We start from the raw sequence: 26,958 nt of genomic DNA on the forward strand, positions 1-26,958 counted from the left end.
GCTGAGAGGCTATGAATACAAGTTCCTCGGGCTCCTGAGGTCTCGGCACCAGTGACTGGGTTGTGGGCACCGAGGCGCTGTGTTCCTGGGGGCTGTGGATTCAAAGACGTCAGCCCTTGTGTGAATAAAGGTCATCACCTGTTACTTCTTCGGTGAAAGGGCAGCTGCGCTGGGTGCCCACTTAGGCTTGGCCTTTGTCTGCTGACTTTGTGAATAGCGCCCACAGAGAATAACATTCTCTGATTCTGTGTTTGCTTGGTGGGGCAGAGCCATGCAAAATAACTTGCATACTTCCTCAGAGAAGAATTCGGCCAAGTATGTTTTTAAAAAGTGGCCTCGAAATGCCTTACACGTCACCTTTTGTGATCATACTCACTAGCAAGAACACACTAGAAAATCTTCATGGTAGGGCTGGCCACCGCTTGTGTTATTTCTTCAGGAGCCAATTCTGACAAATGTTTAAGCCCCAAGGAGGACAATTCCTGAGTTCTGTGGGAGTGGAAAACTAGAGAAAAATCGAGCTGAAAAGTCAGTGAGCTGTTTGGGAAGGTTTAGTGTTCAGAAAATTTGCAACACTGAACAACCTACTGTTGTGCCAATATGTAAAACATTGAGATTTTATTTGCTTTCAGAATTCTGTGCATTATTTTACAAAGCAGCATTTCTAACATTGTTTCGTTTAAGGGCTTATGTTAAATTAATTTGTTTGCTTTTCTTTTATGGGGAGAGAGTGCTAATGAGTTCAGGACAGTGTACGTACGTGTGTGTGTATCTATCCATCCATCCATTCATCCATCTGTCCATTGTGTCATTGGAACATTCACATGCTCAGTTGCTTAGTATAAATGTTCACTGCTTTAGCATAAAACAAACAATTCAGACCACCCGAGGCCCCTCTAGAAAGGCAGCAGGCTTCTGATTTACCCCTCTCTCTCTCCATGGCTCTTGAGGGCTGTGAGTCCTCCGCTCTAGCGCTCTTCCCACTTCACATCTCTTTCGGAAGTACTCCAAAGTTCATATTCTTCCACCTTTCTTCATAATTAAAACTCACTTATTGGAATTTATCTCCCCTCAGGTATCATTCTGTGCTTTCAACTTAATAAGACAAAAGAATTTGTGCTAAAATAATAATTTACTCCTCTCAGGAAATATATAGGCATACCTCAGAGCTACTGTAGGCTCAGTTCCACACCACTGAGATAAAGCAAATATCATTGTAAAGCGAGTCACATGAATTCTCTGGTTTCCCACTAAACTGCTATTAAATGTACAAGCATTATGTCCAAAAAAAAAAAAATCACACACCTTAATTAAAAAATACTTTATTAATAAAAAATGCTGATCATTATCTGTCAATGCAGGGTTGCCACCAACCTTCAACTGGTGAAAAACACAATATCTGCAAAGTGCAATAAAATGAAGTATGCCTGTGTTTCATATTAACTAGAATCGCATTGTCTTAAGCTGGAGGTAGGGGCTAGTCTGGACAGTTAGGGCCCAGGAAGGTGAACAATGGGGAAATCAGTTCTGAGATTGGCCTACAAGAAGAGCGTGTGTGTGTCTGTGTGTCTGTGTGTGTGTGCTGGCAGGTGAGGTGGTGAGTGGTGGAGGGAGTGGTGGGGAAGGGCTGCTCTAGCCAACTGCCTCACCCCTGGGATCAACCAGTATCCTTTCTCATGAATCGTGTACAAATGGAATCATTCATTGCTTAACTTACATACGTCCCAAAGGTGAGTAACACCAGAAGAGTTAGTCATTTACACACATCTTAGGCTTTTGTCACAAGAGCACAGGTAGCCAAAATTTAGAAGTCAAATCTGACCTTTCCTTTCAGCAAGTAGAAAGAACTTTAGAAGAAGCCTTCATTCACTTACACAGCCCGAGGAATGGCATATTAAACCGTGGTTCTGATTTGCTCCTTGAGAGCAGCTAGGATCCAGTGAATGCTAATTTGCATATACTAATGTATTCTACTGATAAAATGTGGGATTTGCTTATCAGTGTTAAAAGAGCCAAAGGGATCTGAGTAAGGAGATGGTTGTCACACATGCAACAGAGGAAGGGGAGAACTAATACAAAAAGCCAAGCATGGAGGGTTATGGGATTGTTTCCGCTGTCCCACTGGAGTGTATCTTTTTGTTGTATTTCTGTTGTAAAGCCATCCCATGAATCTCCAGTAATGCTGGGCAGATTGAAACTAACGAAACACAACTTCTATTCTACTTTCCTTTCTCAAAGCATCAAACTGGGGAAAAAATCTCTAAAAAAGTAGCCTTGCTTCCCCATTAAAAACATGCACCAACACTTGTCCATTCATTCTCACATGCTTAAGATAGACACTGCCTGCCAAATCCTTTCTGAGGAACTGCTGTGTCATTTTAAAACACCGCTATGCATTCAAACCTCCTGAAAATTTGTAAGATTTTATTTGAAAGAAAAAAAAAAGCACATTCTGTCAGGTTTATATTCAAAGAGCAAAGATCGCATGTTTTTCTAACAATATCTACTTTACTGAAAAATTCATTTGCAATTCCAAACTTAAATGAATAACTCAAGCTGGTGTACCCACCCCCATCCCCCAGCTGCTGGGATTTGGAGAGTCTCTGCCCCCATCTTCCGTGCCCTGCTGGTAGGGCGGGAGAAGTGCTTGTTCTGTCCTACGTGTTACAATGCTGTCACTGATTGTTGGGTTGCTTTACTTGCTAAGTCATGTCTTTTGAGAGCCCATGGACTGTAGCCCACCAGACTCCTTGGTCCATGGGATTTCCCAGGCAAGATTACTGGAGTGGGCTGCCATTTCCTTCTCCAGGGGATCCTCCCAACCCAGGGATTCAACGTGCATCTCCTGCATTGCAGGTGAATTCTTCACCATCGGAGCCACCTGGGAAGCCCCTGCCACTGATTAGGAATGACTGTGGGAGTTAACTGCTACACTTGCCACCTGCTAGTTAAAGCCAGTGAGCAGCTTACTTACTGGTGAGATAAAAAGACAAGTAAGCCAGAACAAGAGAAATGTCATATGACATCCCTTATATGTGGAATCTAAAAAGAAATGATACGCATGAACTTATTTACAAAACAGACTCACAGACTTAGAAAAGGAACTTATGGTTGCTGGGGGGAAGAATGGGGGGAAGGGATAGTTAGGGATGGACACGTACACACTACAGTATTCAAAATGGATAACCAAGAAGTCCTACTGTATAGCACAGGGAACTCTGCTCGATGTTATGTGGCAGCCTGGATGGGAGGGGAGTTTCGGGGAGAATGGATTCAGAATGTATGGCTGAGTCTCTTCGCTATCCACCTGAAACTCTCACAGCATTGTTAATCAGCTATTGTTGTTGCTCAGTTGCCCAGTCATGTCGGACTCTGTGACCCCATGGACTGCAGCACGTCAGGCTTCCCTGTCCTTCACCATCTCCCGAAGTCTGCCCAAGTTCATGTCCATTGCACTGGTGATGCCATCCAGCCATCTCATCCTCTGACGCCCTCTTCTCCTTCTGCCCTCAATCTTTTCCAGCATATCCAATATATTGGATTATATCCAGTTATACTCCAATACAAAATAAATGGTTTAAAAAAAAGACAAGGATTTGGCACTGTCATAAGCTACCAATGGTGCCAATAATTGGCAACACCACTCACTGGCCAGTGGGCAGGTGATTAAAGTGCCCAGATCAACTAGAGGAAGTCTCATTTGCTGAGGAGTGTCAGTCCGTGCTATTGATCTCCCATGTTCAAGTGTACAAAAGTAGACAGAGTGCATGCAAAGAGGCCAATGAATTCAAATACTAAGAAGAGGGGGGAATTTTTTCTTGAGTGTAGTATCAGAGGCATAATCTGCTGATTCGCTGAAGTGAATCTATCTGCTAAAACTTTGGGGACTATTACTTATAAACATGAAAACAGCAAGAAAGAAAAAGGTTGCACATTTTTTGATACCACAATTCTTTCAGTGTCTTTAGTTAGGTGGTAATGTTGTGTACTGTATTATTTTAAGATTTTTGGATATATACTTATAAATCCCCTTTTATAGTGTTTGTTCAATTTTTACCTTTCTTTTTCTCTCTGGAGAGGAAGATATTTACATTTTGTTTTTAAAATAAAAGCTAATAGAAAAACTCAAATTCACTTGAGAGAAATTTGTAGAAAGGAATCTAGGCCCTTAGGAAAGAGATACTTATATTGACATTTGTAGTCGTGGTTCAGTCACTAAGTTGCATCTGACTCTTGCAACCCCATGGACTGTAGCCGGCCAGGCTCCTCTGTCCATGGGATTTTCCAGGCAAGAATACTGGAGTGGGTTGCCATTTCCACTACTCAAGATTAATTCTTCAGTTACTTACTTGAGTTTCTGCCTTTCCCTTGAAAAATTTATAAACTGAATTCATTCCTCTATAGTCATTTCACTTGATAGAAGAGACGTGTTTATTTGTTGTTCCATTGTTAAGTCGTGTCCTACTCTTTGTGACCCCATGAACTGCAGCATGCCAGGCTTCCCTGTCCATCACCATCTTCCGGAGTTTGCTCAAACTCATGTCCATTGATTTGATGATGTCATCCAGCCATCTCATCCTCTGTTGCCCCCTTCTCCTCCTGCCCTCAATCTTTCCCAGCATCCAGGTCTTTTCCAGTGAGTCAGCTCTTCGCATCAGGTAGCCAAAGTATTGGAGCTTCAGCTTCAGCATCAGTCCTTCCAATGAATATTCAATTCAGGGTTGATTTCCTTTAGGACTGACTGGTTTGATCTCCTTTCTGTCCAAGGATGCTTTTACAGAGACCTTTATTTTAGGAGTGAGGATGGGAATGGAATGGAGGAAATACTCTGAAACTCCTGAAGCTGACTTGAAACAGAGTGGCATAGCACCCAGACAGAGGCGGAAATGGTATAGGACAACCTGGGCTGGCAGCTGGGTTAGTGATGTGGGATTTCCTGCTATGTCTGACATGCACTGTCACAAAGCAATAGTATTTTTCCCCATTCTTGTGTTCACTTATCAATTTGCAAGAACAGTTCAGATTCAGAAAACAGACCAGAAATTTACTCTGAAACCAAGGGAAGATGGGGCAGAGGTTTCCTTCAGTACTGATAGCCTAGATGTAAATAGATCAAAAGCTAAATCCAATTTAACCCACCTCAGGCAGAAAAAGTAATTGAATTAAACTTCCTCTCAATATGATAGATTTGGAGATCTTAAAGCCAGGCACAAAGAACCAGGTTAGAGAGAACTGTGGAGTAAATGGACGCATGGAGCTCTGGCCACCCCCGCCTACAGGGAGTTTGATAAGCTGTAGATTGCCTCTATTGCTTTACGATGGAGGCTGAAACTGATTAAGCTGCTTATGGGGCTCTGAGGCTAATGGTCTCGCCCACCAAGAATACAGCTGCCACTGATTTAGGTAAGCTGCTTGGCATTGTATGGTTTGATTATTACAAGGGGGAACAAAAAGAAAAAAGACAGCAGGGTATAAGAGAGCTTTTTAAAAGAGAAGGCTTTATTATGCCAAATAGCTACACTACTTTGACACCCTAAAATGAATATGGAATTACTGATTCTTTCTCTTCATCTGGTATCATAACTTGTTTTTGAAAGGCTTCCTCAAAAAGTACTCACTCTGGAGCCTACCCATTCTATTTCAAACCACCTTTACAGAATACACCACCTGTGCCTTTAAACTCACTTCTCCAGTGCTAAGAGTCTGGGTCCTTAGATCACTGATCCTGATCCTAGAAATACATAGGTGTACACTGGGTCTTGTAACCAATTCCTCCCCGTGAATACCACTGGGCAATCACAATTAAAACTGCATCTCTTTCCATACCATCCAGCAGATCACTGTTTGATTACGTGGTAAAGGGCAGCAGGACTGAAGGGGTGGAGAGAGCTGGTAGGTGCAAACAGATTTTAAGTTGGATGCACAAGTGAAAATCAAAACCCTAGTGTTCACTCAGCCCTCTCTAATAAACACTCTAAAACCATTCCTACCATTTAAAATAAGTTGCCTGCCTCTGGGGGAGCCAAAAAAAAAAAAACCACACAACATAAAATCCTTGAGGTGAAATTACTTCTCAAGGTTTTATTTATTTTTTCAGTCTTGAAAATGAGTGAAGGATCTAAACACAGATTAAGTTGACCTTCTTTCTTCAGGGCAAAACAACAAAGAAAAGAACCGAATCACAGCAGTTTGATATGTTCTGAAAGTTGTCACAATTACTACTACTATTATTATTACATAATAGACCGGGAGCTGACTGTGGCTCAGATCATGAGCTCCTTATTGCCAAATTCAGACTTAAATTGAAGAAAGTAGGGAAAACCACTAGACCATTCAGGTATGACCTAAATCAAATCCCTTATGATTATACAGTACAAGTGAGAAATAGATTTAAGGGCCTAGGTCTGACAGATAGAGTGCCTGATGAACTATGGACAGAGCTTTGTGACAAGGAGACAGGGATCAAGACCATCCCCAATAAAAAGAAATGCAAAAAGGCAAAATGGCTGTCTGAGGAGGCCTTACAAATAGCTGTGAAAAGAAGAGAAGTGAAAAGCAAAGGAGAAAAGGAAAAATATATCCATTTGAATGAAGAGTTCCAAAGAATAGCAAGAAGAGATAAAAAAGCCTTCCTCAGTGATCAGTGCAAAGAAACAGAGGAAAACAATAGAATGGGAAAGGCTAGAGATCTCTTCAAGAAAATTAGAGATACCAAGGGAACATTCATGCAAAGATGGGCTCAATAAAGGACAGAAATCGGATGGACCTAACAGAAGCAGAAGATATTAAGAAGAAGTGGCAAGAATACACAGAAACTGTACAAAAAAGATCTTCACAACCAAGATAATCATGATGGTGTGATCACTCACCTAGAGCCAGACATCCTGGAGTGTGAAGTCAAGTGGGCCTTAGAAAGGATCACTAAGAACAAAGCTAGTAGAGGTGACGGAATTCCAGTTGAGCTATTTCAAATCCTGAAAGATGATGCTGTGAAAGTGCTGCACTCAATATGCCAGCAAATTTGGAAAACTCAGCAGTGGCCACAGGACTGGAAAAGGTCAGTTTTCATCCCAATCCCAAAGAAAGGCAATGCCAAAGAATGCTCAAACTACCACACAATTGCACTCATCTCACACGCTAGTAAAGTAACACTCAAAATTCTCCAAGCCAGGCTTCAACCATACATGAACTGTGATCTTCCAGATGTTCAAGCTGGTTTTAGAGAAGACAGAGGAACCAGAGATCAAATTGCCAACATCCGCTGGATCATGGAAAAAGCAAGAGAGTTCCAGAAAAACATCTATTTCTGATTTATTGACTATGCCAAAGCCTTTGACTGTGTGGATCACAATAAACTGTGGAAAATTCTTCAAGACATGGGAATATCAGACCACCTGACCTGCCTCTTGAGAAACCTGTATGCAGATCAGGAAGCAACAGTTAGAATTGGACATGGAATAACAGACTGGTTCCAAATAGGAAAAGGAGTACATCAAGGCTGTATATTGTCACCCTGCTTATTTAACTTCTATGCAGAGTACATCATGAGAAATGCTGGGCTGGAAGAAGCACAAGCTGGAGTCAAGATTGCCAGGAGAAATCTCAATAACCTCAGATATGCAGATGACACCACCCTTATGGCAGAAAGTAAAGAAGAACTAAAAAGCCTCTTGATGAAAGTGAAAGAGGAGAGTGAAAAAGTCGGCTTAAAGCTCAACATTCAGAAAACTAAGATCATTACATCTGGTCCCATCACTTCATGGGAAATAGATGGGGAAACAGTGGGAACAGTGGCAGGCTTATTTTTTTGGGCTCCAAAATCACTGTAGATCATGACTACAGCCATGAAATTAAAAGATGCTTAGTCCTTGGAAGGAAAGTTATGACCAACCTAGACAGCATATTAAAAAGCATAGACATTACTTTACCAACAAAGGTCCATCTAGTCAAGGCTATGGTTTTTCCAGTGGTCATGTATGGATGTGAGAGTTGGACTGTGAAGAAAGCTGAGTGCCGAAGAATTGATGCTTTTGAACTGTGGTGTTGGAGAAGAGTCTTAAGAGTCCCTTGGACTGCAAGGAGATCCAACCAGTCCATCCTAAAGGAAATCAGTCCTGAGTGTTCATTGGAAGGACTGATGTTGAAGCTGAAACTCCAATCCTTTGGCCACGTGATGCAAAAAGCTGACTCATTTGAAAAGACCCTGATGCTGGAAAAGATTGAAGATGGGAGGAGAAGGGGACTACAGAGGATGAGATGGATGGCATCACCATCTCAATGGACATGAGTTTGGGTAAACTTCAGGAGTTGGTGATGGACAGGGAGTCCTGGTGTGCTGCAGTCCATGAGGTTGCAAAGAGTCAGACATGACTGAGTGACTGAACTGAACTGATTATTATTATTTAATTGACTCTTGAAAGAATCCAGGAAATATGGAAAAGAAAGCAATGCTTTCATGTAGCATCTGAAAACATGTTAGAGAATGAGCTGTTAATTTAAATGATTAAGCAAAGCCTAACATATTCAGAACTTTGGGTTGGTTTTCTTCCTGGCTATTAACTTGGTCAATCATTGAAAGGATATATGTATTCTAATAAAAGTATAAAAAGATGATTTTCACTCCTACATGCTCTGTTCTGTTGTTTTTTTTTTTTAATGTAACATCATCGAACTGTTTGGCTTGAACACAAGTCAGAGTTTAATATATTCATTGTCCTTGATGTCTTTTTTCCTTGTACAATTTTTTTTACTGATTCAATTCACCTATCATAAAATTCACTCTTTTGAAGTATACAATTCACTAGCTTTTAGTACAGTTACAAAGTTGTGCAACCATCACAAATAATTCCAGAACATTTTTATCATCCCCAAAGAAAGCCCCACACCATCAGCAGCCACTCCTTACCCCATGGCTTGTCCTGGGCACTGGCAATCACTCACCTTCTTTGTCTCTAAGGACTGGCCTATTTTGGACATTCTAAGAAAAGACTACATAAAATAAGGACCATAAATATCTATTCTTTTCTGTCTGGCTTCTTTCAGCATGATGCTCTTAAGGCTCGTCCATGTTGTACCCTTCATTCCTTTTTATGTCCAAATACTATTGCTTTAAGTGGATATACAACATTTTGTTTATCCATTCATTAGCTAATGAACACTCAAGTTGTTGCCACTTTTTAGCTATCATGAATAATGATGTTTGAACACTCCCTTACAAGTTTTTATGTGGACAAATGTTTTCACTTCTCTAGGGTATGTGCCTAGGAGTGGAATGGCTGGGTCACAGGGAAACTCTACATTTAACTTTTTAAGGGACTGCCCAGCCATTTTCCTGAGGGGCTGCACCACTTGCCCTTCCTACCAGCAAGTGTACGAGAGCTCCAGTTTCTCTAAATCCTAGCCAGCATTTCTTATTGTCCTATAATATCTTTTTACATTAAGCTTTCTCACTCTGAATAGAAAATACTTATCTGGGCTTGTGAATATAACTATACTAATGATGACAGAATTCAGTACCAAGAACATAAGCAACAAAAACACATCCCTGGGGAGAAAACAGACATGAAATGGCCCCATGAAGTGCTTACCTGCTGCAGATCAGCAAGGGAATACAGGTGGATCTGTTGAAGGAGGTATTCTCTGGGGAAAATTCTGAAAACAAGGACAGAAACACAAATTGAGGTACTGTCACAAAACACTTTTTTCTGAGAAGTTTCTAAGTTCTCATTCAAGAATCCCTTTCCACCTAATGACTCCTCCTCCCCACATCCTCTGAGAAACCTATAATACCTTTTCCAGGTATTTTTCTTTCTAACACAGATACCAAAGAGGAAGTAAAAGTGTGATCTTTGATTTCTGATGTACTCCAAGATACTCGGAGTACAGTGCAGTGGTCCAGGCCTGAGGACCAGAGCGCCAGGTTTCTCGCACCAGCTGTGCCCTTGAAAGGTGTGTCATCTCAGGCAAGTCCTAAAACCCATGTAGCTTCAGATTCTTCATAGTTTAATGAAGATGACTGAACTCGGTATCTTAAATATCTTTCCAGATCTATTATTCTATGTCTAAATGAATAGATTGTGGAGTTGAGAAAATCAACGAGAGTAGCAACCTGTGTGTCTTTTTCTAGAGGCTCCTGTGGCTTTCATTAATGAGGATGGTGGTGCCAGACCTCACATTAATGAACTATCCTCTTATGTATATAGGGATGAGCTTTGGAGACCAGGTATGGATGGAAATAATAGGACAAAATATTTCAAGTTGAGGCTCCCTGACAAAGTCCAATATCTTTGGATGCTGTCAGTTCATAGAATCTGGAAAAGTGACAGTGAGTGAACATGAAAAAAAAAAAAAGAATTAGGGACAAGTATATAGATACCAAGCATAGATGGCTACAAAACACCACACACTCACACACACACACACACACTCACACACACACACACACACACACACACACACACACACTCATATAATAGATGGCTACAAAACACCACACACTCACACACACACACACACACACACACACTCACATAAAACAAAACTCACAGTGTTAGCATTTTCTGTCTTTGCCTTAGGATACAAGAAAATTGCATAGAACCACCCAAGTGAAAGAAACGATCTCAACTTAACGAACATTAGTGATGATCTACTATATGTCAAGCACTGTGCCAGGCACTGGAAGACAGTTATGAACGAGACAATCCCAGTATCAGAGTTCAAGGAGCATAAAGTCAAGTAAGGGAAAGATCATAAACCGTTAATTACAATATGGTGACTGGATGTAAGAGCTATGCACAGGGTACATACTTTTAGATTGGTCCAGCATGGTAGGTGCCCACCTTGGCTGTCTATTAGAATTATTTGGGAGCTTTTAGAAAATAATAGGGCATAGGAATCAGTAGAACCCAGAAATCAGTCTTAAAACAAAAACTCTCCTGGTGATTAGAGCAGCCAAGGTTTAGAATCACTGGTCTAATACCTAGCTCATTGGGGAATTCATTATTCAGTCTTTCAATTAAGTGTGCATTACTGGACAAATCCTAGAGATTAAATCCTTCATCCTTCCATTCATCTTTCTATTCATTCAATTCTGATTAAGCACAGATATGTGCCAACTACTGTACTAGGCCACTGAAGAAAGAAAGGGCATTGAATCAATGAGAAAAAGTCCCCGGCAGGGAGGCCCCCGATAAGCATTTTGTATTAATAGTTTGGCTTTCTCCTGGGAAGAATGATAGCTTCTGAAGAATTCTGCTGAAAATCCCTGTTTCATCCACAGAGTGAGAACAGACCATTGAGTGACACGGTCCTTGTACTCTGAAGAACAGAATTCACTTCCTGAGGCCGGGATCCCTTCACCTCTAATGGTTCGGGGCTGCACACATGACAGGAAGCAGCACACAGTCCCTGCCCAGCTGGGAAGGGTGGAGGCAAAGTGCTCAGTCCCTCCATGAGGGATGAAGCTTTCCTACTGAGAGGCCCCTGTTGTAAAAGGTAGACCACGGGCCCAGGAGGGCTCGTGAGACATGACCAACTTCCATTTTCAATTCACACTCATAGGGTACAGAGATCATCAAGAGACCTGTTCCTCAGGACCCCTACAGGGTTAACAATGAGAAGAGCCTGCTTTGGGTGTGGCCCTCAATAAACATCTCATTTTAGTTCTCACAACAGCCCCATGTGGTAGGTACCACCTCCATTTTACATAAGAGGAAACTGAGGCTCAGAGGCAAAGACTAATTTGTCCAGGGTCAAAGAGTTGGGCTTCAAGGCCAGGACTTTCTGACTCCAAAGGTCTGTGCTTTCTCTACTTTCCTGGAGATAAGGATGGAAAAAGGAGAGACGTGGGTATGAACTGACTGTCTAATATAGCTGTATAATACATCTCTCTTCCAGGTAGGTGTTTATTACTGTTTAGGCCAGCAGCAATAGAGACCAATTGTTATTTTTTAAAAGAAGGATACTGACACTGATGTGCTGGGTCATGCCCACTTCCTGAAGGCAGTGGGGAGGCTGGCAAGACTGCAATTAGGGACAGTCCTGACCAGGTACCTGTGGCCTAGGGTAACCACACGGCGAAAGGAAATGGGTGAGTACATAGACAGAAGAGACCCTTTGGGAGGGCTGACAACACTTGGAATGGGTGAAAAAGGAGAAAGGAACTGAAGGTGATTCTGAAATTCTTAGCTGGGATGTCAGGATGGTGATGTCACTGGCCAACACAGGGCAGGCTGCTCGGGGACGGGATAAAGCACTGAGATTTATCTGTGCTGGACAGCAAGTGCTCGTGTGGGGGACAGCAAGTGTGGCCCTCAGGGATGTGGGGTTGAGAGACGTGGGAGAGCCAGGGGCACTTCTGACATCAGCACAGAAGCTTTGGGGATGGGGTGGGGAATGGACCTCCGAGGAAACCGAGTAGGAGGAGGCTTGGCATGAACAGGGGTTGTTTTATTTTGTCTATCTTACAAAGCCTAGAAGTATCTGAAGTACACTTTGGTAGTCTGCAATTTTTCTCATGCTTGAAAAACTGCTTTGAAAAGAACCAGGATGTTCACATGTACTTGATTTCCCAATACATCCTCCCTTTGTGAAATGTTTGTGATCTTATACCTATTACCTGGCTTCCCCTAATCTTACACAATCATGAGCCATGGTTCATTGATAAAATGAAGAAATGAACAATTATGTAAATTAGAACTCATTCAGATTTCACCAATTGTTTCACTAATGTCCTTTTTCTCCCCAAGGGCCTAATCCAGAATACAAGATTACATTTAGATATTTTTAAATATATATAAACACTGGCAAGTTGAGACCCAAACATACGTGCAGAGAAGCAAGCCTAGGATTCAGTCTTTCTGTGGGGTCACTAGGGCAGCAGAATATGGTCATCTAATATGGGGACAAAGGATGTTTGAGTGTGGTTGAATAGGAGGAATTATCTTTTTCAGAGGCAACTGCTTCGTAATGAAGTCTCTTAAATAAAATGAAAGCAATGTGCCAGCAGAGCTAAGAAAAAGAGACAGAGTGAACCAAACAAGTAGGCTGGAAAATCATTTCAAGGTGAGCTCCTGCCTTTTCTGTTGGTTTGAACACGTGAAGGTCAGCTGGAGAAAATGTTAGAAGGAAGGTGACTGAAATGAACCCTAGCAGGGGAGCATATCGTTAATGTTTTGCTACTTAAAGTTCTTCTCTAAAATCCTTAAACTTCCACAACTGAGAGTATACAGGATATAAGAATTAATTACAGATTTACAAGTGGAATCACACTGGTTTACCCTTACTGGGGTACTACAGTCAGTCGGTGATCCAGTCAACAAACAGTACTCAGTGCCTGAAATGAGCCAGTGTTGTGCTAAGGGCTGGAGATGGATACATTCAATGAACACAGCTGATGAGCAACAAAGAGGATTTCTACTTTCTCCACTCCAGGTGGATCCTCATTGCCTTCAAACACTGCTCATTCTTCTCACAATAACTAACCAACTTTGGGCACAGTCATCTCTCATACTCCTTTCAGTTCAGTTCAGTTCAGTTCAGTCGCTCAGTCGTGTCCGACTCTTTGCGACTCCATGAATCGCAGCACGCCAGGCCTCCCTGTCCATCACCAACTCCTGGAGTTCACTCAGACTCATGTCCATAGAGTCAGTGATGCCATCCAGCCATCTCATCCTCTGTCGTCCCCTTCTCCTCCGGCCCCCAATCCCTCCCAGCATCAGAGTCTTTTCCAATGAGTCAACTCTTCGCATGAGGTGGCCAAAGTACTGGAGTTTCAGCTTCAGCATCATTCCCTCCAAAGAAATCCCAGGGCTGATCTCCTTCAGAACGGACTGGTTGGATCTCCTTGCAGTCCAAGGGACTCTCAAGAGTCTTCTCCAACACCACAGTTCAAAAGCATCAATTCTTCGGCGCTCAGCCTTCTTCACAGTCCAACTCTCACATCCATACATGACCACAGGAAAAACCATAGCCTTGACTAGACGAACCTTTGTTGGCAAAGTAATGTCTCTGCTTTTGAATATGCTATCTAGGTTGGTCATAACTTTCCTTCCAAGGAGTAAGCGTCTTTCAGTTTTATGGCTGCAGTCACCATCTGCAGTGATTTTGGAGCCCAGAAAAATAAAGTCTGACACTGTTTCCACTGTTTCCCCATCTATTTCCCATGAAGTGATGGGACCGGATGCCATGATCTTTGTTTTCTGAACGTTGAGCTTTAAGCCAACTTTTTCACTCTCCACTTTCACTTTCATCAAGAGGCTTTTGAGTTCCTCTTCACTTTCTGCCATAAGGGTGGTGTCATCTGCATATCTGAGGTTGTTGATATTTCTCCCAGCAACCTTGATTCCAGCTGTGTTTCTTCTAGTCCAGCGTTTCTCATGATGTACTCTGCATATAAGTTAAATAAGCAGGGTGACAATATACAGCCTTGACGAACTCCTTTTCCTATTTGGAACCAGTCTGTTGTTCCATGTCCAATTCTAACTGTTGCTTCCTGACCTGCATACATATTTCTCAAGAGGCATCTGGTATTCCCATGTCTTGAAGAATTTTCCAGTTTATTGTGATCCACACAGTCAAAGGCTTTGGCATAGTCAATAAAGCAGAAATAGATGTTTTTCTGGAACTCTCTTGCTTTTTCCATGATCCAGTGGATGTTGGCAATTTGATCTCTGGTTCCTCTGCCTTTTCTAAAACCAGCTTGAACATCAGGAAGTTCACGGTTCATATATTGCTGAAGCCTGGCTTGGAGAATTTTGAGCATTACTTTACTAGCGTGTGACCATGATCTATATACAGCTAAAGTCAGCTATGTGTTGTTTCTGTGTGTAAATATATTTCACATATTTATTTTCTCTTTCCCTCTGGAAGAAATTCTCAGCCCTTCCAGAAGCACCATATTTTCTGTCTCCTCTTTGGCACTCTTCAGTGTCTAATACTAATAATTTACAAGAGTTCGGTCCTAATGACACAAAGAACTGGAAAATGCAATATACACATATTGTGTATATTGTGTTTGGAGGAGATGTTGTGTCCAAGAGATTTAGTGGTGGCCATAAAAAATATAGACTTTTAAGACAGATAATGCCAGTCAGCTTTTCTTCTCCATGAGGATGGAAATTATATCAAGAAAGCATTGAAGTCAAATATGAGAATAAATTTCCTGAGAGGGAAGATAGCGTGGCATTTAAATATGTCTCTTTAATGTAAATAAACACTTTTTAATGTACATAAAAGAAGAAAAAGATTTATTTAAAGGGAGGGACTTGCTTTTCTGCTTAGAGGGGAGAAGGGTTTCAAAGGTGGGCTCAGGTAACCCCATCAGCTTGTTCCTCTTTCTCATTGCTCGTGTCTTTAAGGCAGACTGAACTGGTAAGAGCATTCTCTGAATATCTTCTTTTTTAAAATTTTTATTCAGTTTGTAAAGCTTACCTTCCATTTACAGTTATTGCAGTGCTTGCTTTGGCGGCACATATACTAAAATTGGAACGATACAGTTATTGCAAAATACTGGCTATATTCCCCATGTTGTACAATACATCCTGGAGCCTGTCTTACATCTGATAGTTTGTATCTCCCATTCTCCAATATTGTTGCCCCCCTCCCGAAATGGTAACCATGAGTTCATTCTCTGTATCTGCGGGTCTGCTGCTTCTTTGTTATATTCACTAGTTTGCTGTATTTTTTTAGATTCCACACATAAGCGATATCACACAGTGTTTGTCTTTCCTGGAATATTTTCTTTAGGCTGATGTCCACAGGGGAAGTGCAGGGCAAATAAGCACATGAAATCCAAGCCCAGGAAAGGCAAGGGCAACTTCCTGTTTGGGGGACGCCAAGGGCTTCCCCCCATGGTGGCTTCGGTGTACACGGTTGCCCAGCTTGTGGGAGCTCTTTAGGGAATGGATGGAACAAGTGGGGCCTTCCAGGGTAAGTTATGGAAGAGCTGGTGGAGAAGTCGCAGGCCCAAGGTGTGCTTGGGGAGCATTACAGGGCTCTGCAGGGCACACAGCCACTTCAGGGAAAGCCAGGGAAGCTGCTCACGTGTAGGAGGCAAAGTTTGGCACCTCCTTGAGAGCGTGGCAGCACTGATTTTATAATTTTACTATTTGTGTGCTTAATAAAGAATGAATGGTTATTGAAGTTTTTTGGTCAGAAAACAACTTGTGATCACCATATGGTGCAAGAATTCAATGCAAATGAAGTCCAGTTCTGTGACCTCTGTGACTTGCCACCATGGTGAAGAATCTAAAATCAGCACACATTTTCACTGTAATAAGCAGGTGCTGGTACACATGGGACAGGAAATTTGGAGAACAGTTTCTTCCCCCTAATACCTATAAATAAGTGAGATAAACAGACAAGTAAGCAAGTAACTCCAGCTCTATCATGGAGTGCATGGGTGAGGGAGCCTGCAGGACGCCTGTTCAGGAAAAGCCTCAGAACCAACATGTCAGAACCCACATGAAGGAGTGGAAGGGCAGGTATTCCAGGTAGAGGGGGCAGCGTGGGTAAGAGCAGAGAGGCCAGGACAAGCATAATTCTTTCAGGGAACAAGCTCTGTATGTGTACATGTGTGTATGTACCCATGCTGGGAACCAGGGTACTGCAAGGTGTGAGCTTGGAAAGTGTGTAGCCGGACATGAGAGAGCTTAGATGCCTGGAGAACAGCCTACCCTCAGAGAGATGAGTGCCACAGGAGTGCCTCAAACAAGAGGAAGACAGCATTAGATTTGTGCCTGCCTTGTTGCTGGTGGCACCAAGTTGCATCTGACCCCATGGACTGCAGCACACCCGCCTTCCCTGTCCTTCACTATCTCCTGGAGTTTGCTCAAACTCATTCTTTGTGCATATAAAAGTTCATTGAGAGCAGAAGGGGAGATAGACTAAAGAGATGGGACAATTTTGGGGTAAACTAGCTGAGAAATGATGGGACCCTGAACAGAATTTAGATGGTTGCCCTTGGGTTGGAGAGAAAGGGAGCCTACCACAGACAGATTTCTGCAGTACCATCCACGTGCCATGAAGACTACCAGGAAACGGAAGCCAGGAAGGAGCCTGGCACTGCTCGTGGTAAATGCAAATTCCATTCACTGACACAGGGGCTACAGAAGAGGAGTTGCCCATGAGGAGAAAGGGAAGCTCAGTTGTCGGGGAAGAGGTCTGGAACTGTCTGTGGAATGTCCAAGTGGAGTCATCCATGTATTCAGAGAGGAGAGCTGTGCGCCTACAGGTGAAGACATGAAAATGAGGAGCAACCCAGGACAGCACACAATAGAGCAACAGAAAAGACTGCATGCCGGCAGAGCAGTTCCAAGAACCGCTGCAGGAAGAAAGCTGCAAAGGAGCAGTCTGATAGGAGAAAAGGCAGAAGAGCCAACATCCAGGAAGCCAAAGGAGGAGAGAGAATTTTAAGGACAAAAAAGGTCAACGGCATCAGAGGCCCGGAGAGGTCAAATAACCCGGGAAAGACACTCACAAGGCCTGAAAAGTGCCTGCTGGATTTGGCAAAATGGAATTCATTAGTGACCTCGAGAGGAAGAAGACACCAGACTGCAGAGGGGCGAAGGGCTGTGGATTACTCTTTTAAGAAACTCACTTTAAAGGAGAGAAACTGGGCCATAGCTACAGAAGGATGCAGGACTAAGAAAGGATTCTTTTCTTAGAGATGGAAGCCACTTGGGCATATTCACGTGCTAATATTGAAGAAGCCAGTGCAGAATCAGGAGCTACGGAAAGAAAAGTGGGAAAGATGACAGAGCCTGAGCCTGGAAAGGCCTAGAGGAAATGGGACATGGACCCCACTGGGAGCTCTTGCAAATGAATGTTCGCCATGTGTGAGGGTGCATGTACATACACACACTCTTTTCTTTACTGAAATGCTTCAAGTTTCTACTAAGACTTTATGTAAAACATAATTACTAATTTCCCCAATGTTCCCTTCAGACTTCAACATCCTAGGAACGGAAAGCTACAAATCAACTGAAGGCTGTCTGACTTGGCAGTGCTTTGGTAAACGGCCTCTTTGCTGCAGGAGGGTGCTGCCTTTGCTTTCTGGTGAGGAAGCTGTGTTTAGGGTTTTCTGTGCAAAGTGATCTCGCTGTACTGCAGGCCTAGTCATCATCAGGTCAGACAGCATTTCACCAGCAGGCTAAGCATGAGGACGGCCCTGCTTATGCCAGTGTAATGGTCCTGACACCAGAGCCAGAGGACAAACACCATAAGGAGAGTCAACGCCACGCCTCACTCACCGGCTGAGGGAAAACTGCATCACTGGCAGGTGGCACTGTAAAGTTCTCTGATACCAAAGGACAATGAAGAAACCTGCTGAAGGATCATGAAAACCAACCAGCCCAACTGTTTCTCGTGCCAACTACTTTTATTTTATCACCTTTAGAATTTCCTGACATACTGAGCAGGTAAGTCAGGCTTCACTTACAGATCGTTCCGATGAGAAAAGTGAGAAAAGATTAAAAGGGAAAAAAGGTCATGAATGATTCAGATCTCTTATATTATATAGGTGGCACTTGGGGTTAAAAATGCAGAAATAATGGCCTATGAAATCAAAGGCAGTCTATATAAAACAAGTTGGGAGTCCTCTTCTATTTTGTACCAGGACACTGAGTCAAACACATCAAGACTCATTTAACCTGACTAATTTCTGAGGACTTAAACTCAGTTTCCACTGAGCCCTGATGCTCATGAAAGAAAAGGGACTAAGTCAGGCCCTGAAGTAGGCACACCCTTTGCAGGATTTAATAGATTTAGTAATATCGCCATATCCCTAAAGCTCAGTTCTTTGAGCTGCATAACTGGCATTAAAAACCCAATGATTAAAATGAAAATATCTTAACACATGTAACAGATATGCTTTAAAGACTCATCTCACACAGGGTGAGGGGAAGGAGCAGGTGAGATGAATGGGGACAGCAGCATTGAAACATATACATTACCACATATAAAATCAGATAGCCAGTGAAAATTTGCTGTATAATGCAGGGAGCTCAAAACTGGCACTCTGTGACAACCTAGAGGGGTGGGATGGGGTGGCAGGTGAGTGGGAGGTCCAAGAGGGAGGGGACATATGTTTACCTATGGCTGATTCATGTTGCTATATGGCAGAAACCAACACAATAATGTAAGACAATTATCCTCCAGTTAAAAATAAATAAGTTAGAACTTCCCTAGTGGTCCAATGGCTAAGACTCCACTTTCCCAATATAAGGGCCTGGGTTTGAGCCCTAGTCAAGGAAGTAGATTCCACATGCCACAGCTAAGACCCAGAGCAGCCAAATAAATAAATATTTTAAAAATAAATAAGTAAAAAACAGACTCATCTCCCTCCCTTCTTCCACATGTCTCTCTGTCTGTCTCTCCATCACTCTCTCTCTCTTAAACACACACACACACACACACACACACACAGATATACACAATAAAAAAGACAACACCACCAAGGGAAAATCTCCAATTCTGATTCTAAACCATAAAGATCTAAACGAAGATTATGTGTAGAAGTGCATAAGAAGTAATTTAGAAAGGAAAACCATTCATTCATGAAGTATTACTGTGTTTTCCAAGAGTCAGTGCTCCAGGTGAGGTAATTTGTATGGAATGGAAAGGGTTGCAGTAATTTTCCTTTGGAGGGCACAAGTACCCACACCAAAATCAGCAAAAAGCACGGTGAAATATTCCCAGGGAGATGCAATTTGGTGTTCTTGATATGAGCTACAAATGTTCCCAAAATAGTTACATTAGACTGGATATGGACAGGACTCTTATGTCCAGCCATGCTCCTAGCTAATGGAAGAACAATTTTAAATCAAAGGCAGATATTGCGATAGCCATCCAGGTGGAAGAAACAAGCTTCAATCATTTCTCTAGATACTTCATTTTGCTAATCTCATTGGTTGAAAAAATAGCAAGATTGCATCAGATATTATATCTTGGCAGACAGGTATGGGAAAAAAGGGTCTCTTTTACATGTTCATTCAGAAACTGTGCCTAAGTTTCTTCAATCTAAACCCTGGAGTAGAAATACTTGGGAAGTAATTTGGGTTGTTATTATTCCGGGGTCTGATTATAAAAGTGACAAATTATATCACATTATAGATCCTAACTCAAATCCCTATGTTATGCCACAATTCCAAGAATATAACACTTTTTCTGCCATGAGTTTTATTTTTTTGTCATCTCTTAGAAAATGATTTTTTATAATCTACAGATTTCATTTAATCTCAGAATAAGATAAAATCACTTTTTAACTTGCTATGGATTTCTCAATAAAAAAAAGTTCTGCGTACATTATAGTAAAATTAATATATAACTTGCCAGAGCTCCTTTCTCAAAGTTTATTAATGTCTTAGTTTTGAGTGATGGTTTTGCAGACAGTCTATAGCTCCTTTTTAGAGTGCTGATACTAGCACATATATACATGATTTGCTGAATGACATCTCTGGAGAAAAATGAGGGGAGGAGAGGGGCTCAGGAGATGAGGGGCATAGCTGACTTGAAAACCTTGGTTCTTCGAGTCATTCAAGGGAAAAGGAATTCTTGAAGGAGACTGAGAATGGCTGCTTTCAAAAACTATCAAACTAACATTTTGTGTTTTAGTAGGTTTTGAGTCTCGATAGATTCACATAGCTAATCTGTTGAGAGGAAAGCCCCAAAGACACTTTTAACTAGCTAACTCAAAAACTAGCCACAAAGTCTAGCCAATATTAAATCTTACAGAGAACATAAAGAGCTGTGTTCATTTACTAGGCTTAAAGAAGTGTTATTTATAAATTTGAAGTGCTAACAATCTCTGGTCTTTAATGAGACTAATTTAGTGATAATATTGTGGCTAAAATGGGCTCATCCTTCTAAAATTCAGTATTAACCAGATTTTGGCTAATGATTGGTTGCACGTTTGGATCTTAGATTTTGGCTATAGACACTCCTCATTTTCAGTTCAGAGACACAGCAAGTCAAGTCTGTGTAGACTATGTTTTAAGAACGAGGCTGCCAGAAGAGACATTAAATGTATTCAAGTCACAAGAGCATGCAATCTTTTCTCTCTGTAACAGATAATCCCTCTACCTAATATGTCTGACTTACTGGGAGGTAGGGAGATGAGGAGTTGTTGCTATGAAATGATCTTTCAGCTCATGCAGTCTTTTGTTGGGTACACTGAATAATATCCTCACATACTTCTAAGATTGAGGGTGCATCAGAATGTTCACGTATCAAAATACCATTTTCACTCAGTGATTCATGATGCTTTAGACAAATATTTACTGGCATAAAAAGATGTTCACAATATACCAAGCAAAATGATTGGGTTAAAAGTAGTATGTACATTGGTTGCTGTTGGTGGTTTTTAGTTGCTAAGTCATGTCCAACTTTTTACACCCCCATGACCTCTAGCCCACTAGGCTCCTCTGTCCATGGAATTTTCTAAGCAAGAATACTGGAGTGGGTAGCCATTTCCTTCCCCAAGGGATCTTCCTGACCCAGGGATTGAACCCAGGTCTCTGGCATCTCTGCATTTGCAGGCAGATTTTTTGCCACTGATACCACCTGGGAAGCCTTGGCTCAGTGGTAAAGAATCTACCTGCCATGCAGGAGACTTGGGTTTGATCCCTGGGTTGGGAAAATCACCTGGAGTAGGAAATGACAACCCACTACAGTATTCTTGCATGGAAAATTCCATGGACAGAGGAGCCTGGCAGGCTATAGTTCATGGGGTCGCAAAGAGCCAGACATGCCTGGGTGACTAACACACACAGTCACACACACACAGCATGGTTCAAGGCTCTGGAGATACAGCAGGGCCTAAGACCACAAAACAGATAAAAAGCCATGACCTTTCGTAGCTTACATCTAGTGTGGAGAGCACAGGTCTCTGGGCACGGCTATACAGGCTGAGAAAAGCATGACCTCCACAGCCATATGTGTGGCACCAGAGAGGGAGACAGACAATATAAAACACTACATTACGTGGTAATAAGCAGAGACTAAAAAGATGAAGTGCGTGTGTCAGGGAGGGCGCTGGGTGCAGTTTCAAATAAAGTGGTCAAGGATGCCTCATGAACATGATGACCGCATATGGATCTAAGGGAGATAAGGAAGCCAGCTATGCAGTTACTTGGGGAAGAAGAAAACAAGCACAGAAACTCACGTGGGAGCCTGTGTGCTGTGCTCAAGGACCAAACAAGGCTGGTCTGGCTGGAACAGAGTAAAGGAGGGGGCACATATCGGGAGATGAGGGCAGAGAGGGGATGGGGAACCAGCCATATTCGTCCTTGGCTTTTACTTGGGTGAAGAGAGGTGAAGCTATCAGGTAGTCTGAGTCAGGGGTGACATCATCTAATGTACACATTAACTCTAACTGTAGTCTTAAGAACAGACTGAAGGGGGAGACCAGTTACCGCAATAATCCAGGGGACAGTGACAGTGGCTTGGACCTTGAGGGTAGCAGGGGAAGTGATGGTTTTATGATGATTTCAATTTGAGTGGATATATTTTGAAGGTGACGCTGATAGGATTTGCTGGTAGGTTGGATTCAGAACTGAGGGAAAGGTGTTTGGCCTGAACAACTGGATGGGTGGAGGTGCCAGTAAGGCAGATGGGGGGCCCTGCAGCAGGAGCAGTTTGCAACAGGAGTAGGGGAGGGGCTACTGTCTCAGTTTTGACCATATTAAGTTTGAGATGCTAGTGGACACCCAAAGGATGTTTCAACCTTTGGACTAAGCTTCCTGTCTAGTGAACTCAGTAGTCAGACAGACAGCTTTCCCTGGGGGTAAGGAGCAAAGAATTGGGAAAGGAAATCTGGTATATTAAATGACATTTCTGGGGACTGTTGCTAAGAGCAACTGAAGCAAGAGCAACTGAGCAAGCTGCTGAATTTTGCTGGAAGGAAGAGGAGGCAAGGACAGTCTGACAGGATAGACACACATACACATTCGCTCATATTTTTCTGGCACTCAGCAGGCTAGACAAAGTCAATAAAAATGCCGGTTTTTATGATAGAAATTTCTCACTGTTCAATAAAGCTGGTATTTCAGTGATAACTAATTCTGGATATAATTTCAAATAAAATGTGAGACTGAAGACAGCAAAAGGTGACTTATCCTAAGTTAAGCTGTCAAATTGTTTAGAATGGTCTAAGCAAAGAACTAACCTTAACAAATAAGTAGGACTACCTGTTCCCCCAGAACCATCACAATTGTGCTCTAAGTAACTGGGAAGGCAGGCATAACATTGCCTAGTGGCTTCAAGTAGTGTTGGAGAGAAACTAGTTTTAAATATTTATCACAATAGGAACTTTGCATTCACCAGGCACCCAAAACCCCAATCATCTGTTAATGACAGAGAATGGGAAACACTCAGGCATCCACCAATTGATTTCTGTAATATCTTTCTTTGGACTGGATAATTTCACTTCAGCATTCAGAAGAAAAAATATGACTTAATTCAGGATTTCTGAAAAGCTAGTCCAAACAACTGGTATTGCTCTGGCAATGTTTTTCAGCAATCCAAGGCAAAATGAGACAAAAAAAAGAATAGTAGATTGAATTTTAAATCTATTTGACTTTAAAAAGCTGTTTGATTGCTGTTCACTTTTTTTTTTCTTTGCATTATTACGTTCTTTTATGAAATGATGGTGAGAAAGAGATCGTAATATTTATTTTAGACATGGATAAGATAACCCTAGAGACACCTCTACATTTACAGGACTATGCAACAGAAAGGTCTGGGAAACACAAACCGAGAGGAAAATGTGCTCATTAGCGCTAAGCCAATAGTCATGCCTTGCTCTCCAAGCCCAGCGCTGGCAGTGAGTACGGCAACCGTACCTTCCCACACAAGAGACATTACTGTCTGCCACCTCGCTGCCTTCACACTCTCCTACACAACCTCAATGAAGGCCTTCAGGAGAAATAAAAGGGGTTCCTTCCTCTGAAGAGTCTAGAAACTTCTGGACATCACTGCCACCAGCAAATGCCCCTGGGAAAGCAGCAGCAATTTGAGCATCAGAAAGCCTGGTTCCAAGTGTGAACTCTGCTCCTTGCCAGCTCTGTCACCTCAGGCAAGTCACGTAGCATCTCAGAGTCATAGTTCCTTCCATTCTTTCTAAATACCATGTCTTACCCATTTGAAGGGCTGTTGTAAGGACCAAAGAGTATATTTATGGGAAAGTACTTTTTAACTGATAAAATCATGATTATCTCACCATCACAAATAAGTGAAATGGGCTGAGGATGAGAAACGCAGGGCAGCAACATATTATGTACCGATTGTCAGTGGGTTTGGGGAGATAACAGGAGGGGCAGAGACTATGGCAAAGTGGAGAGTCTAATACGTAATGCTGATTGCTACATCCAGGAATGAGGGAAGACTTGTGTACTCAGAGCTTCTGATTTCCTAACAGAAACCAGAGAGCTTTATTTTGTGAGAGCATGAAGAGGCCTGATTATTTAAAGGTTCGCTTTGGCTGTTGTTCAGTCTCTAAGTCATGTCCCACTCTTTGCGACCCCATGGATTGCAGCACACCAGACTTTGCTCTTCTTCACTATCTCCCAGAGTTTGCTCAAATTCATGTCTACTGAGTCGGTCAGACATTTGCTACTATTTTGCAACTTTAAAACCTGGTGGGACCATCCCTGAAAGGCCAAACAAAACACGTCTAAGGGCAAACCTGGTCCCGAGGTGACCATTTATGACTTCTGATTTATGCTTGGATCCCACCGTTCCTGTGTTCAGCGCGGCATGCAGACCGGAGGCCCTTCCCAGCTCTTCCCGGGGTCTCTCCTGAACATGTCCTTAACGGCTGCTCATCCGGATGTATCCTGACAGTGCGAAGATTTTCCACAGAGTACTTCACGCACCTCCACATGTGGACACTGTAAATAATTCTTCTTGTGAAAAGTTAACTAGACCTTGAACTGATCCAGCAGGGTCGCCATCTGGGAGTCCTCAGAGGCCGTGAATTGTCAGCACTATAAACATTTTAGACTTCATGGAAGACACTGACTTTTTCTAAACTAATCACCCCTGCCAGTCAAGATTTGCAGTTCGGGTTCAAGAACAAGGCGTTCGTTTCACAACAATAACAAAAACAGTGAGGATAAAAACCCAACGGTCATCGTAATGACAGGCCTAAAAGCCAACTGCGACTTCCCTAATAAGGCGATGACCAAAGTTGGCTCCCTGGCGGTCTAGCGCCCATACGATTAATCAGTCTGTTTCCAGGTTCCTCACGACAGCAATATTAACAGTTTGCTTTATTCTGTTTATACAGCACTGACAGGTCTTCAGCATGTTGGGCCTACTTGCTGGAGATTAATGGCAACTTTTATATGGAGGTAAAACCCAGGCAGGGAGAGAATGCCTTTTACGACTAGATAAGAACTGGATTCCCTTGCTCTATTTTGGTTCCCTTGTTGCTCATCAACTCCCCCCTCTTTTAGTTTCTATCAAGGATCTATATGGTTAGTTGTGCCCAGCAGGTCCTTCTCACTGTCTAAACTACTCCCCAACCCCACTCTAGAGGTGGTACCCCAGGTGAAACAAAGGAAACCTTCAGTATCCTGCTTTTGAACAAGCTTATTGTCACTGAAGGTACTGGTGACTGATTTTGTTTTTAAAAAGTCAGATTCTGTATAAAAGTGAAAGACAGGTAAGAGATGGCTTCTGGTGACAGTCATTTTAGCATGAGGGGGGCAATCTCCTCTGTTAAATGGTTATTTTTATAGACACTGAAGAAGGCAGAATGAATAAGCATGGTCCAGCTGTAAGAAGTATCGACATCCCAGAAAACCTTAGACGTATTTCACTAAACAGTCATATTTTAAAATAAATCCAAAAAAGCTCTTAACTCCCCCCTCCCAAAGCTATGAGTCTTGCTTGCTACTGGTGTACTTTTCTCTGTGCCAGGTTGGAGAGCTTGGTAACCTCAGAGATTATATAAATACACAGAAATTAAGACAACAACAAAAAAATTATAGCACCTCTTCTAGAGCTCTGTAGGAATCATCGTCTTATTCTTTGCTCTCAGGAAGTCTTAGGGAGCCTCTTGCTCCACCCATTTTTATGCAACAAATGCACAGATAAGTATGCACCGCATACCCAGAAACCACAGGCCCTGTGCCAGACTAGCTCTCCAACCCACTTCCTCTTGCTCACCCCTCTCCAGACACAGTGAGTAGCAGAAGAAGGGGCCCGATTCCAGTTACAGAGCATCAGGGGTGGCTTTTAAGTGGACTCTTTTAACAAGGATTTTTAAAGCTAGAGACAAGAACAATCTAGGGTAAGAAGCAGTATTAATAATAATAGTATTTATTATTTACTGTGTACAGGCACTACTGTAAGCCCTTCAGTTGTAAAAACCCATTTAATTTCCACAACAGAATGTACTGAAGGGAGAATTAAATGATTATTTGTGTTTGAGAGAGTAGAACAAAATACTGGGTTAGATTGGGGCAGATCTTTAATTCCATACTTGCACTTTAATAATTTGTCTGATGTGAAGGTTCAGTTGGAAAGGAAAGAAACCCAAGTGTGACGGACTAGTTAGAAGGATGCTGTAATGGTCCTGAGACTGAACCAGGGGAGTGCACTGGAAGTGAAAAGCAAAGGAAAGATTTGAGAGCTGTCCCAGAAACAGAACCAACCAAATCTTTTTTGTGCTGGTTTGGTCTGTTCATTTATTCAACAACAATTTCTAAAGGTTTCAGAAGGTTCAAACACTGTACTAACTGACAGGGAAGTGAGAAAAAGAAGAATCTGAAGATGACTCCTCCCTCCGAATTGGGCTACCAGCCACAGCTCAGTGGTCTAAAGAGACACTGTAACAGACATCCATTCATCACCCATCCCTCCTTACATCCATCCATTCAGTACCTACTAAACACACACCGTCTCCCAGGCCCTACACTGAATAATGGTCATGAACAAGTCCAGGAAAGAGAAATGAAG

The 26,958-nt window shown here is 42.3% G+C and overlaps 1 protein-coding gene across 4 annotated transcripts in view; it reads right to left on the reverse strand.

Annotated features, from left to right (window-relative positions):
* Positions 1-26,958, reverse strand: part of PLEKHM3 (pleckstrin homology domain containing M3) — a 223,424-nt gene that overhangs the window by 98,672 nt on the left and 97,794 nt on the right. For all 4 annotated transcript variants that reach the window (XM_019975994.2, XM_070770990.1, XM_070771000.1 and 1 more), the window contains exon 6: positions 9,588-9,651. In XM_019975994.2, coding sequence (XP_019831553.1) covers positions 9,588-9,651 — 64 coding nt within the window. The remainder of the gene's footprint in view (positions 1-9,587; positions 9,652-26,958) is intronic.

The sequence above is a fragment of the Bos indicus genome, chromosome 2 (genome assembly GCF_029378745.1).
Source record: "Bos indicus isolate NIAB-ARS_2022 breed Sahiwal x Tharparkar chromosome 2, NIAB-ARS_B.indTharparkar_mat_pri_1.0, whole genome shotgun sequence".
Taxonomy (NCBI): domain Eukaryota; kingdom Metazoa; phylum Chordata; class Mammalia; order Artiodactyla; family Bovidae; genus Bos; species Bos indicus.